Source organism: Lissotriton vulgaris, chromosome 3_1 (assembly GCF_964263255.1).
Source record: "Lissotriton vulgaris chromosome 3_1, aLisVul1.2, whole genome shotgun sequence".
In the NCBI taxonomy this organism is placed as follows: domain Eukaryota; kingdom Metazoa; phylum Chordata; class Amphibia; order Caudata; family Salamandridae; genus Lissotriton; species Lissotriton vulgaris.
In genome coordinates, this window is record NC_141689.1 from 549,709,032 (window position 1) to 549,723,682 (window position 14,651).

Consider the following 14,651-nt stretch of genomic DNA (forward strand, 5'->3'; position numbering starts at 1 on the left):
TCCTAACGTACGTGTGGAGTGTGCTCGTGGTGGAATGGTTAGTGTGCGTTTAGCCTTAGCATAGCAAATCTGTATACATTTAACGATCCACCGGGCTATCCCTGCTTTGGAAATGGGGTTGCCTTTGTGTTGTGGAGAAAAGGCAACAAAAAGCAGTTTTGTTTTTCTGAAATCCTTTTTATGTCTATATAGTACATTAGAGCCCTTTTGACATCTAACGTGTGTAGGGATCTCTCCGCGACATTTTCCGGATTAGGAAAGAAAACTGGCAGTTCTATGGTCTGGTTCATGTGGAACTGCGAAATCACCTTAGGCATAAATGTAGGGTTGGTGCGTAATACCACCCTATTTGCGTGGACCTGGATGAATGGCTCTTGAATGGTTAGTGCCTGGAGTTAACTAACTCTCCTCAGGGAGGTAATGGCCACTAGGAAAGCAACTTTCCAGGTCAGAAATTGAATCTCACAAGAGTGTAGAGGTTCAAAAGGTGGTCCCATCAATCTGGTGAGGACCACATTCGGGTTCCACACTGGTGACGGTGGGTGTCTGGGAGGGATCACTCTTTTAAGTCCTTCCAGAAAAGCTTTAATGGCAGGCACTCTGAATAATGAGAGGTGCTGCCTGTTCTGAAGATAGACTGCTATAGCGGATAAATGTACACGAATGGAACTGTACGCTAGATTACATCTGTATAAATGCAACAAATAACAGATAATGTTTTGAATAGATGCATCCAGTGGGTTAATGTCATTGTTGGTACAATATATGACAAACCTTTTCCATTTAGCCGCATAGCATGCTCTGGTTGTGGGCCGTCTTGCCTCCTCGATGATATTCATACATTCCGGCGGCAAGTTGAGGTAGCCAAATTCTAGGACTTCAGGAGCCAGATCGCCAGGTTGAGCTGTTGCGGATCTGGATGCTGAATGTCTCCATGGCTCTGCGTCAAAAGCCTCGGTGTGAGGCGTAGCCTTTGATGCAGTACCACGGATAGTTCTAGAAACGTGGTGTACCATGGTTGGCGTGCCCACATTGGAGCAACCAGGATGAGGGTCATCGAGTGTTGCCGTAGTTTGCGTGCCACCAGCGGTATCAAAGGTGCTGGGGGAAAAGCGTACGCAAATTTGCCTGACCAGTTCATCCATATCGCATTGCCCTGCGACTGTTGGTGTGGGAACCTGCTTGCGAAGCTTTGGCATTTTGCGTTTTCCCTTGTGGCGAACAGGTCTATCTGGGGATGACCCCACTGCTGGAAGTACGGTTGGAGTACTGATGGATGTATCTCCCACTCGTGCATCTGGTGGCTGTGTCTGCTGAGCAGATCCGCCATCTGGTTGTCTTTGCCAGGGAGGTGTTCCGCCATGAGGAAGATGTTCCTTTGAATGGCCCACTTCCACATGCTCTGAGCCAGATGAGACATCTGTGGAGAGTGCGTTCCTCCCTGCTTCTGTATGTAGTACATGGCAGTCATGTTGTCCGTCCGGATCAACACGGCCTTGTTGCACAAGTGTACCTTGAAAGCTTTCATCGCCATGAAGATTGCCATCAGTTCCAGAAGGTTGATGTGCATCTTCTTTTGCTTTGCTGTCCATAGTCCCTGCACCGTGTAGTGGAGTACATGAGCTCCCCATCCCTGGAGAGACGCGTCCGCCGTCAGTACAATTTGTGGAACAGGCTCTTGGAACAGTCGGCCCTTGCAAAGGTTTCGTGGGTTCCACCAAGGCAGAGAGTTGAATGCCCGACCGCTCACCAACACTAGGTCTTTTAACTGTCCTTGAGCCTGATTCTGTCGCATCCAGGTACTGTCGCACTTGGGCGGCTGAAGGTGTGACTTCAGATAATTCAGTGAGAATCCCAGACTGTGAAGAAGATGAATGGTGTGGGACATGTTGCTGGCACACTGCTGGGCCGACTTTGCTTCAATAAGCCAGTCGTCCAGATAAGGGTAGACATGTATGTGCTGTCTCCTGAGGTATGCTGCTACTGTTGCCAGGCACTTTGTGAACACCCTGGGTGCTGTCGTTACTCCGAAAGGGAGGACTTTGAACTGATAATGTTGATGTTGAATAGTGAACCTGAGATACTGTCTGTGTGATGGGTGTATGGGTATATGGAAATACGCATCTTTTAGATCAAGCGTTGCGAGGAAGTCTCCCTGACTGAGTAACGGCAGAACCTGTTGCAAGGTGAGCATATGAAAATGCTCTGACAGAATGTAACTGTTTATGAGGCCTGAGGTCCAGTATAGGTCTGAGAGACCCGTCCTTTTTGGGTATTAGAAAGTAGAGAGAGTACACCCCTGACCCTTGGTCTTCTACAGGCACGAGCTCTATGGCCCCTTTTTGCAGCATGCTGACGACCTCCTGCTGCAATAAGTGTAAGTGCTCTGCGGCTATAGGACGGTGTCTTGGTGGGATGTTGGGTGGAGTGGACGTTAATTCCAGACAATACCCGTACTGTACAATGTCTCTCACCCACCTGTCTGTGGTGATGGATTTCCAGACCGGCAGGAACTGTTGTAGTCCCCCCCTCTGCCCTTGATGTTGTTTCCCCGATATCCACCCCGGTTGTTCCTATTGTAGGTGGATTGTGTACCTTCCTTATTGTATTGTGTTTGTTGCGTTGACTGGCCTCTTGAGGGGCCTCTAGTACTGGAGCGATGAAAGGAGCCACCCCGAAACTGCTGTGACTGCAGAGCCCCCATAGACTTTGCAGTCTCTGTGTCCTTTTTAAGTTTCTCAAGGGTGGTGTCAACCTCAGGTCCGAATAAGAAGTCTGAGTTAACTGGCTGATTGAGGATAGAAGTTTGAATTTCAGGTTTGAATCCTGAAATCCTCAACCAGGCGTGTCGTCTTAGCATAACACTAGTGTTGATGGCCCTGGCTGCAGTGTCAGCTGCGTCTAGAGCGCACTTGATAGAAGCATTGGTTATGAGTTACCCCTCCTGGATGAGTAGCTCTGCCCCCTCCTTGTACTGATCAGGTAGGTGTTGCAATAGTGTCTCAAAGGTATCATAATGTGGTATCATAATGCGCTATCGTTCATAAGAAATCCATCCGCATCTCAACCAGCTCAGACGTCAATCTCGCCAACTCTGAACACCTTCACTTCCAGATCCACATCGACCCCAAGACCGCACTCAGAGGCACCCTCTTTTACAGGCCACCAGGACCCCGCGCACAATTTAGTGAAGACATCACGGACTTCATCACTCCACACGCGCTCCCCTCCGAGGATTACATCCTTTTGGGAGACCTCAACTTTCACCTTGAAAAGAACAACGACCGCAACACCACCACCCTTTTGGACAACCTCGCCAACCTCGGACTTAAACAACTTGTCACTACCCCCACCCACATCGCAGGTCACACACTCGACCCTATCTTCACCTCCAGCAAACATGTCTCCTTCAGCCACACCTCAGCTCTCCTTTGGACTGACCACAGCTGCGTTCACTTTACCTTCAACAAGCCCACATCCAACAACCACCCCCAACTCACTCTGCAAAGAAACTGGAACAAAATCACCATCGACCAGATCTCCTCATCGCTTCTTCAAATCCCCCCAGCCCACTCCTCAAACCCTGACCAAGCAGCCACCAACCTCACCCAATGGTTATCCAACAGCGCTGACATCCTAGCACCACTGAAAAAACGACAAATCAAACTAGGCAGCAAGAAGGCCTCCTGGTTCAACGATGATCTTAAGAAATCCAAGAAACTCTGTCGCTCCCTTGAGAAGGCCTGGAAAAAAGACCCAACCACCAGCACCAAAGACGCCTTCAAAAACGCCACCCGCATACACCACCAACTGATCCGGAATGCCAAGAAAGCCGCTTTCAAGGACCGACTAGATAACAACGCCCACAACAGCAAGGAACTATTCAACATTGTCAAAGAATTTACCAACCCTGCAGCCAACTCCAACGACATCACCCCCTCTCAAGCCCTCTGCGACTCCCTAGCCTCATTCTTCCACAACAAAATTGCAGACATCCACAACAGCTTCGACAACCGACCCGTAGACCAGCCCACCCAACCCCCTGCAGGACCCCCACCACCCCTGAACATCATCAATGACTGGAAGCCAATCTCCACTGAAGACACCATCCGTCTGATGAACTCTATCCACTCAAGATCCCCCACAGACCCATGCCCTCACCACATCTTCAACAAAGCAGACTCCATTATAGCACCGCACCTCCGAGACGTCATCAACTGCTCCCTCAACTCCGCAACCTTCCCGGAAAGCTGGAAACATGCCGAACTCAGCGCCCTCCTGAAGAAACCCACTGCCGACCCCACCGAACTCAAAAACTACCGCCCTATCTCACTCCTTCCATTCCCTGCCAAAGTCATTGAGAAAGCGGTCAACAACCAGCTCGCTGCATTCCTCGAAACCAACAAATCCCTCGACTCCTCACAATCCGGCTTCCGAGCCAAGCACAGCACTGAAACCGCCCTCATCGCAGCAACAGACGACATTCGAACTCTACTGGACAATGGAGACACAGTCGCCCTCATCCTCCTCGACCTCTCCGCAGCCTTCGACACGGTCTGTCATAGCACCCTTTTACAACGCCTCAGAAACGTCGGAATCCAAGGAAAAGCGCTGGATTGGATCACCTCGTTCCTTGCCGGAAGAACCCAGAGAGTCCGCCTCCCACCATTCAAGTCAGAGGCCACTGAAGTCATCTGCGGCGTGCCACAAGGATCGTCACTCAGCCCCATCCTCTTCAACGTATACATGAGCCCCCTCGCGACCATCGCACGCCAACACAACCTCAACATCATCTCCTACGCCGACGACACTCAACTGATCCTATCACTCACCAGAGACCCTAACACTGCCAAAACCAACCTGCATGAAGGAATGAAAGAAGTAGCCAAATGGATGAAGCACAGCCGTCTGAAACTGAACTCAGACAAAACAGAAGTCCTCATCCTAGGCACCTCCCCCTCCGCCTGGGATGACTCTTGGTGGCCAGAGGCCCTTGGAAAAGCACCCATCCCGACGGACCACGCACGTAACCTAGGCGTCATCCTGGATTCCTCACTCTCGATGAACAGACAAATCAACGCCGTTTCTTCATCTTGCTTCAACATTCTGCGCATGCTCAAAAAAACATTTCGCTGGATCCCCACTGAAACTGGAAAAACAGTCACCCACGCTCTGGTCACGAGCCGACTGGACTACGGAAACACCCTCTACGCCGGTACCACCGCAAAACTCCAGAAAAAACTCCAACGCATCCAGAACGCTTCAGCCAGGCTCATATTAGACATCCCGCGTAAAGAACACATCTCTGGTCACCTGAAAAACCTCCACTGGCTCCCCGTCAATAAGAGGATTACTTTCCGGCTCCTAACCCACGAACACAAAGCACTCTACGAAATCGGACCCGAATGCCTCAACACACGACTGTCCTTCTACACCCCCTCCCGCCAATTACGATCCTCCAACCAAGCCCTTGCCACTGTACCTCGCATCAACAAAACAACCATGGGAGGTAGATCCTTCTCCTACCTGGCAGCTAAAACCTGGAACTCACTTCCCACTCACCTTCGCCTTACTCAGAACCACCTAGCATTCAGAAAGCAACTTAAAACGTGGATATTTGACAAGTAATTCCCCACCCCTCTTCAAGCGCCTTGAGACCCTCTGGGTATGTAGCGCGCTATATAAATTTATTGACTTGACGTGACTTGACCTGTCATATCTGGCCAAGAGTGCCTGAGTGTTGGCAATGCGCCAGATGTTAGCCGCCTGCGCAGCTACTCTTTTTCCTGAAGTTTCCATAACCTTCGACTCTGTCAGGAGGAGGAGCATCACCTGTAGTCTGGGAGTTTGCTCTCTTACGTGCATTAGAAACAACCAATTAATCCAATGGCAACTGTCCCTTTATATAAGGAGGGTCCACAGGGGCCGGACGATATTTCTTCTCAATCCTTGGGTTTAACACCCTGGCCCTAGTGGTATCTTTAAAAATGTCAGCAGCATGCTTGAGGACCCCTTTGAGCATGGGTAGGGTTTTGACTGCCCTTTCTGAAGTTGAAAAAGTGTCGACCAGAAAGTCTTCGTCCACAGGGTCAGCATGTAGCTCGACGTCATGATTACTGGCTGTCCTCTCAATAAGGGCGTTAAAAGCAGTTGTGTCCTCAGTTTTCAGACGTTTTCACACTGTACACATGAGTGTCCGGGCCAGTCTGCGGATCCCTTGAGTCAGCAGGGTCCGTCCATTGTTGGTCTTGATCATCAGGATCAGTGTCCACATGATAGAGGTCATCCTCATTGTCATTATCCCCGGTCTCCACATCTGAGTATGTTGGGGAAACATTTTGAGGTTCCTGTCCATAGTGATGGAGGGGTTCCACAAGAGCTGGAGAAGTTTTCTTCAAGGGAATCCTATATGATTCCATGGGAGTCTCTGGCATTAACTTTCGTTTGTATATGGAAAGTCTCCCAGTTTCCGAGTCGATGAATTGTGTGGGCTCTTGGTCTTCAGGCTCTTCCGTAGCCTACATTTCCGTCGACACATGTTTAGTGGCGCCGATAGATTGTTTCGGCTCTAACATCTTCAGACGCACAGAGGGTGGTAACCCAAACTTGATAGGTGTCGACGCGGTCTGAACTTGTCCGACCAGCTTCGGCGTCGGGGCCTTCTTCGGTCCGACCGATGTAGCCTTATCCTTGATGCGTTGGAGCGACTCCGACACTTCTTTGGCTATGAACGGACTGGGTCTCGTCGACTCGACAGGGTCCTCGGAGCCAGTCTTCGACTTGTCCGTAGGCTTCGACCGAGGATCGATCCAGTCTTTCGGTTCGAGCCTTTTGTGCGAATCGACACCATTCGGCGTCTGCTTCGATGGGTCGACGGCCTTGACCTTGGTCTTCGGCGCCCCAACCATTGGCTCGACGACCTTCTTGAGTTCTCCGGCATCGACGGCCATTTTCTTTTTCTTCGGCTCCGAGGGGTTTGAAACCTTGGAGCCGACGAGAGGCACAAGCACTTTCGGTTTCTGCAAAGATGCTGTCGGTTTCGATTTCTTTGTATCGACCGATGGCGGTTTTGAAACCGCAGGCTCTTTAGAAATGTTCGAAGCCGGGCCTTTATGCGGGGCTGTAGAACAAGATTGTGGATCTTGGGTAAGGCCTAGTGGCGATCCCTCGACCTGAGCCTTATTGAGTGCGTTATCTTCGGCCCCGTGTAGCCAGGTTGGCCTAGCTCTTCGCCCGAGCTATCTTCTACGGCCCCAAGGGCCTCCACGTCGTCTCCTACCTCATCGACGACGGTCTCGTCTTCGTCTTGTACCACCTCGTCTTCAGCATCATACTCGGAGTCATGGCCAGAAGCCAGATCGGAGCAGTGTTCCTGATCCTCCAGATCAACGACCTCCTCGTCTTTGGTCCCGAAGATGTTCACGGGAACAGGCGCTGACTTCTTCGACTCCAATCGAGCCCCGTGTCGAATTTTGAGGGTTTTCTTCGACCTGAACAGGGGAACAGGCCATACAGTTGGCTTTGTTATGGTCTGGGGACAGGCACTTGTTGCACACCGGGTGGACATCGATGTGCGGGTATTTTGCATTGCAAAGGGGACACCCCTTGAATGGACTTCTTTCCATTTCAGATCTAAGATCGGGTAGAGTGTGGAAAGAAAAAACCTGTTGAGTCCTCAATGTCCTCTAAGCAAAGGCACCGATACCGAACGAAACGATACCAACGCTATCGAAAGCCTTTTGGCTTTGTAGAAAGTTTTCCTAACTTGAGCTAAGATAGTAACATCCGAACCCAATGGCGGAAAAAACAATCTGAGGATGGAGAGGATGCCCATGCGCACTGTAGTCCAGGGGAGGAGCCACCTATCTCGTGTTACTTCGAAGACTCTTCCAGGACAACAATGTGCAATCATCCTGACCCAACACTAGGCGGCGATCTATGCACAGATATGAATTCAGCAGCCCACATGCCTCGAACAGGTATGGTGCTGCATGGATGGTACAGTGGACTTGTTGTATTCATACTCACACTTTGGTGTGTATGCTTCTTTTCTTTTTTGTAACCTTCTTCTACAGAGTCACTCATTAGGTTACTACACCAAGAGGGGTACTTGTAATTCACAGCCCCTTCACACATTAGTAGCAGGTCAATTTTTCTGACACTAGGTGCCGGGAAGTGGACCTCTAGGTAATAACCTCCCCTTTGGTCCTGAAGAATGCTGCGTACCCTTAGGGGACACTTTAGCATAAACATGTCGACCCTTTATAACAAGGTGAAGGGAGATTAATGTCCCATATCACCAACCACTTCTTTTAACTACCATACCTTTGATCCCTGAATAAACCTAGGATATGGGCAAGGGTAATGGTTTTTAATACACTTTTCCACTCCCCACACAGCCATCACTTAGATTTAGAAGTGCCTCCCTGTCTCCAGGTGTATGCCCGCCCTCTATCAAACCAAGTTTTTAGAGGGCGAGGACAGCCGATGATGAAGCATGACACCGGGTGGTGTGTGAGGCCAGTCCGTAACTTTATATGAGATGCCCCCATTGGCAACGCATCTCGCCCTAACTCTGTAGATACCTTTAGGAACACAATCTAGGGGCAGACTTCTTTGGTGGATTCATAGTAGAGTGGAGGCTGGTTTGCCCCTAAGCCGAGAGCCTCTGGTTCCCACCCTTGGCATCAGCTGAGGTTAGTGTGTATGTATTGGAAGACATACAATAGCCAAAGCCTACAGTGGGCCATTATGCATCTCATATCTTTCAACAATGGACCCAAATAACATATTACACTCAGCACACTTACATTAAGGGGGTATGTATACTTGATTTTTTTTTACTGTACATTAGTAAAGAAAGACAGCTTACACCATCCTCAGACAAAGGTCTGGCCCTCAATAGCACATAATGTGTGCTTAGTTTTAATAAGTTATTGTGGTTGCATTATAAGGGATTGTACCACTGTGATAGAGTTTATGCTTAGCTGCTTTTTCTTTGAAGTGTTTTCTGTGCCCTGGCCTTCACCCACCTCATCACTCCCAGTCCCATCCAATTTCAGGGTCAAGTTACAGGTCTCTGCCCGTCCTTCCCCTAGCTAGGGACATATTTTGTGAAACGCCCACCTTCTTGCAAGAGCCTTCATTGGTGACCATCAAATCACATTCAGTCAGCCTGACATCCTGCCCAGAGATATTGCTCCATATCTGCCTGTTAACAATTGCATCACCCACAGGTGCACTGTACTTGCACTGCAGGTTTGTGTAGTCCTCATTTGCACTTGTAAGGGTTTGTATCCATAACACTTAAGTCAGAACTACTTACCCTCATGGATTTTTCCTTTCTTCATCCCACAGCTAACCGCAGGAGTATCTATTACAACAACCATGAAATTTCCGGGGAAAAAAAATTTACCCATTTTGCTCACCTCTTCCAATCCACACCTACAAGTGATACAATTGGCCACATGTGCTATCCATTCAACGCTCTGCGACTTACGGTGAAAAATGGAGAGAAAAAAGGCAACGTCCATGTTTTGGCCTTCTAAGACCTGGTACAGTCCACTTGCTGCTTTTGAGCTCACACCGTAATCCACTCTCTTAACCCGCAGTGGGTGAGCGCAATATTTGTATTCGGTTGATTAATGTGATGAAGCTGGGAATTCCAATGTCTTCTACTTCCCCTTTAACCCCTTGGCCGCGGCAGTAATTCCGCTGAGGCGCTAGGGGGCAGGGGGGGCCGCGGGGCGCCACCATGCTCGTGACGGAACCACTCCGTCACGAGCCGCGGTGGGGCTGTGCTTGTGACGGAATGGTTCTGTCACCGTCCCGCCCGCTCAATGGAACGCTCAGCGCAAGCGCGGCGGCCGGGCCATGACGGAACCATTCCGTCACCAGCACAGCCCCACCGTGGCTCATGACGGAATGGTTCCGTCACGAACACGCAAGGTGTTAATTGCATCTCAGTTTATAATCAGAAGCAGTTTTGTGGTTCAAAGCTATGTGTGACTTTAGGTTGTTAGGTTCTATCTCCTTGTTGCACTTCCTAGGTTAACCCTATAGTTTTCATAATTAGTTTCTTTTTAGAGGAAGCTTCCTCTTCTACAGGTATCAGCTCTTAATTGGACCTCACAAATCTCTAATCTAGGGAAGTTGTCTAGTTGGAAACCCTTTGCGTTTCCCTTCCCTCTCTCTTGGATGGACAAATCTGCATTATACTTCTCGAATGGGCCCAACAGGGTCTATGTTTAAGGATGCTACATTTCCCAGGGGTCACACCTCCTCAGTGGACATCACAGACCTTTAATCTTTAATGGCTAATGGTTCACTAGTTGGAAGCTGCATCTTTCTTGGGCGACACCCTTCTCTCTTAAGAGGACATTATAGACTCTGTCATATCTGGTGAGTTTTTAGAAAGATGCGTCTTTCATAGGTTGCACCAAGAGGGAGGTTGTTCCTTTTGTGCATGTGAATCTGGTTTAAGAACTCTCCTGAGCCTCTACAGTATGTCTTTCAAATGAGGAAATTTGAGTAAAACCTTTGTCTTCTAGCCCCTTGCCTCTATTACCAACATCTCAGACTCTTTATCTTTAGTGCATGGATGTCCATTTGAAGGGTGTATGCACTTTACAAATTGATGGTGATGACCATCATAGAACTCTGGTCGGAATTAGGAAGCAATACTGTCCACAAATGGAACTAATCTCTCCTGCATGTGCACGGTTCTCACTGCGGTTTTAAGGGAGGCTGAATCTTACAAGGATTCACACATATCACTTGTCACTAATTAATATACATTAGTAAATGTTTGGTGTTTTTTTTAGGTAAGCACCATGTCCCATGATGTGTGTATACCCACCTAAGTGTAAACTCTGGTGGTTTTTCAGGTGAAACTACATCTCATATGTCTAGCATCTACAATGGATAGCAGAACCTCCTAATTATCTAACATTACAAATCTGTGCGTCCCAAAGATCTAACCTCCCACTTTGAGTACACTCTCTGCATGGTGGAGGTTAAACTGTATCCTCATTTGCACCTGCGGCTTCTAGGTGGAACAGCAAAGAGCTACAGTCTCCACAAGCTCTACCTGCCTCACAATGACTCTTCATAGATAAACGTATCTCGAACTCTTCCCAATAGCTTTCGACACAGTGGATCACCCCACTCTTTTGTCCTAAGTGGATGAAAACCCCAACAAATGTTTTAGTCTTATTGGTACCAGCATCTCTGTACTTGTTCCACAAGGTTTTCCCCATTCAGGTTTTCACAGGGATCACCCATATTCACAACTAAATTTAATCTTTACTTTGTATCATCATTCTATACCTTTACAGACTCCAGTCACATGATGATAACATTAAATTGTACAATAAATTCACAAAGGGCACCGCCTTAGTTTAAAAAACAACAACACATTTAGAGTAAGAACTTGTACATAATGTGTAACATTTTCTTAGGAGGATAAGATTTCACAAAACAATAATTATTAATCGCTTTCTTAGCTCTTACATTGCACCTTTGAGCTCTATTGAGATATCTGTTGAGGGCACCATGTTCCACTGCCTCTTTAACATAAAACCTTGTTGTTTGAAAGTAGCATAGTTTAGTAAAGTAGGATCTGCTTTCATGGTTACCCCCACTTTTTGCTGGCGACAGTATGTTTTTGACTAGTCTGTCTGGGATTTTGCTAATCAGCACCCTAGTCATTGTGCTTCTTCAATAAATTTGACATGCTAAGTACTTCTGTACCTCCACAATTGGCTAGTGGTGTATGACTACAAGTCCCTAGTATATGGTAATGAGGTACACATGGCATAGGTACACCAGAGGTCTCCCATGGGCTGCAGAATGTATTATGCCACTCATGAGAGACCACTCAAACTGTACCTACATGCCTGCTATTGCAGCCTGTGTAAGCTGGTGCAGGTACCACTTACAACAAATATAAGTTTCCTTATATCTGAGGTCACTACACTTAAAACCTATAATTCACCCCTAAGGCAGGCCTTTCAATTCTGACGGCATAGAGCAGGATTATTAGTGTGTGGGTGCCCCTGAATGAGCAGGAAACCCCTACAAACCCCGGAGTCAATTATCCAGGCTTTGTAAGTGTGGTCAGCTGTTTTGATACATATAGTGACCATTACGCAATGGCTAACTATATACTGGCTGGGCCGAACCTGGGAATGTATGGTATCAAACATGTTGGAATCATGCCCCAACACAGTTACCAGTGTTGGAGGTACGATTCCATTCACTGGGGGTTTCGTCTGCGAAGTCCCCAGTACTCCTGGCAACAGCCTTCCAGGGCCTACCAGCAAGCCAGTGCTGCTGCTTACCCCAGACACAATTCTGTCCTCACGCTGCTGAGCTGAGCTCGAGCAGGGGAACGTAGAACAATAGGTTTCCTGTCACAGGGAGGTGTGACCACCTCCAAGAGAGGACTTGGTGTATTGGGCTAGGGTGGGGGTGATTTTAAATCTGGTGCCCTCCTTGCATACTCCGGTTTGATCCAGTTCAGGGAGCCATTAGTTCCAGCTGTGGCACAAAACTGGACAAAGTATACTCCCCTCTGTCTAGACCCTCCTCTGGGAGGGACCTCCGAGTCATTCTAACCCCTTTCCTAGGGTATAAAAAGGCTTACCTGTGGGTGGGTCCTCAGATTCATCATGGGACAAGATCAAGCCTGAAACCACGTCACTCTTCGACCGTCTAGACACCTGGCCTTCGATGGACTTGACCCGGAACATGGAGTGCCTCACGGAATACTCCTGCTGCGCCTGGTCTAGCTGTTCTGCACATCTTTGTCGTCTGTGTCTATGCTTCATCCAGGATCTTCAATAGTCGTGTGGGCATCAAGGACACCCAAAGTAAAATCCCTTGGAGTGAAGGAGTCACTCTCCTGCATCTGCAGGCACCGCAACGAAGCTGACGGGTCTGCTGCTCCTGGCGTCCCACACACTTCGAATTGCTCAGCAACACAGGTGATTGTTCTGCAACTTCCTCGAGGCCTGATCTTTCCTCTGCAATTTTGAGGCCAGTATTCTTAGTCGGAACCGCTGGGACCGAACCCCTGTGCACCACGTTGACTTGCCGTTGTCAAGGCTTGTTGGCTCTGCACTCCGAGGATCTTCAGGCTTGAAGAAGGTCTAGCATCTCTTCCACCAAGATTTAGTTCCTTACCGCATCTTCTACACTGTGGGTCTTAATCTTTGGTGATCTGCTAGAGGTCCTCTTGCAACTCTGATGCCCTAGGTCTGTGACTCCTCTCGAGGGTCTTCTCCCGCTTTAGTGGGCTTCCCTGCTTGTTCGGGGCCTGCTTGGATTCTCCTGCTTGTGTTGAGTACCTAGGAGCTTGCTGGTCCCAATGTTGCTCCTGCTGTATAGCTTTCCAAACCTGTAGCAGCTGCCAAGGCTTGTTGGTGCTCTCGCCAGACACCGACCCCCTGGTTCTCAACTTCTGATGTGGGACAACTCATGCACGTCTTCCTCAGTGTTGCCTGGTCCTCACATCTACAGCGACAAGGTCACTGTCACACAAACCTTTTCCTTTTAGCGTCCACGCATGCAAAAGGAAAAGGTTCATTGAGAGGGTTATCGTATACGGGCATGATCATGCCCTGGGAATTCCCACTGCATCCAGCGCAATAAACTGGAGAAACTACACTGGATATCGAGACTTAAGAAATTAGATATTACTGTTATATAAGCCCTGATGAAGTTCCTCTTGTGGGAACAAAACGCGTTGGCTGAGCTGTATGTGCTATTGAGGAAAAAAAGAATATGTTGAAACAAAGGTTTTGAAACTACAACAGTGTTTGGACTTCATTACCTGGCGTACCCCCACTTGCTTCATCATTTAAGGATCTGGAACACAGAGGCACCATACAACGGCTGGTGCTGGAGAGTTAGTGTGCAGAACTTGATACTTATGAAACTAACATCAGGTGCAGATCTATAAGTCCGCCGTTGGATTCCCCTGTATAGCCTCCTACACATAGTTTGTGTAAAGCATTTATTAGCAAACCCTAATGAAGATCATCAGTAATTTCCTTGCACATAACACCAGAGTGAATGTTGCAAATGGGTGAGTTAGTATAATGGATAAGTTCAAGATTTCCTTGAAATAAATGTAACTGAAATTCTTAAAATTCCTAAATTCGTCAGAACAAAAGGTTTTTGTTTAATATTACCCAGTTGGTAAGCTGGGACTGCAGAATATGAAGGCAAGAAATTAACTTCGGTATACTGATGAACCTTTTAGAGATGGCCCCACCTCTCCCCAGCTTTGGAGACCCTACAACACCAACTGAATAAATTATACAATACCAAAGAAAAGGTTTCCAAAACAGTGCGGGCGGGTCATCAAAATTACTGTTAAACTCCAAAATCCTGTCCCACCACAAAGCGTTAATCTACTAAATGGATGATAAAGTTTGGTTTACAACACAAGTAATACTACTATGAAAATAATCAATTTCATGCAAGCATATAGTTTCTGAAAACAGCAACTGCATTCGGCAGGCTATAGTCATATACCGTTCTCCTTGATATTCTTCCAGAGCAATTTCTTGAAAGGGATCTAGCGGAAATAGATGGTGATATGATCGCGCCAAGTGGGGAGCAGAAACCAATGTGAGGCCTAAAAT

The 14,651-nt window shown here is 48.0% G+C and overlaps 1 protein-coding gene across 1 annotated transcript in view; it reads right to left on the reverse strand.

Moving 5' to 3' along the window:
• LOC147726772 (general transcription factor IIH subunit 2) overlaps positions 1 to 14,651 on the reverse strand; it is a 358,867-nt gene that overhangs the window by 33,936 nt on the left and 310,280 nt on the right. The window contains exon 14 of the mRNA XM_086960819.1: positions 14,542 to 14,644. Within this exon, the coding sequence (XP_086816945.1) occupies positions 14,542 to 14,644 (103 nt within the window). The remainder of the gene's footprint in view (positions 1 to 14,541; positions 14,645 to 14,651) is intronic.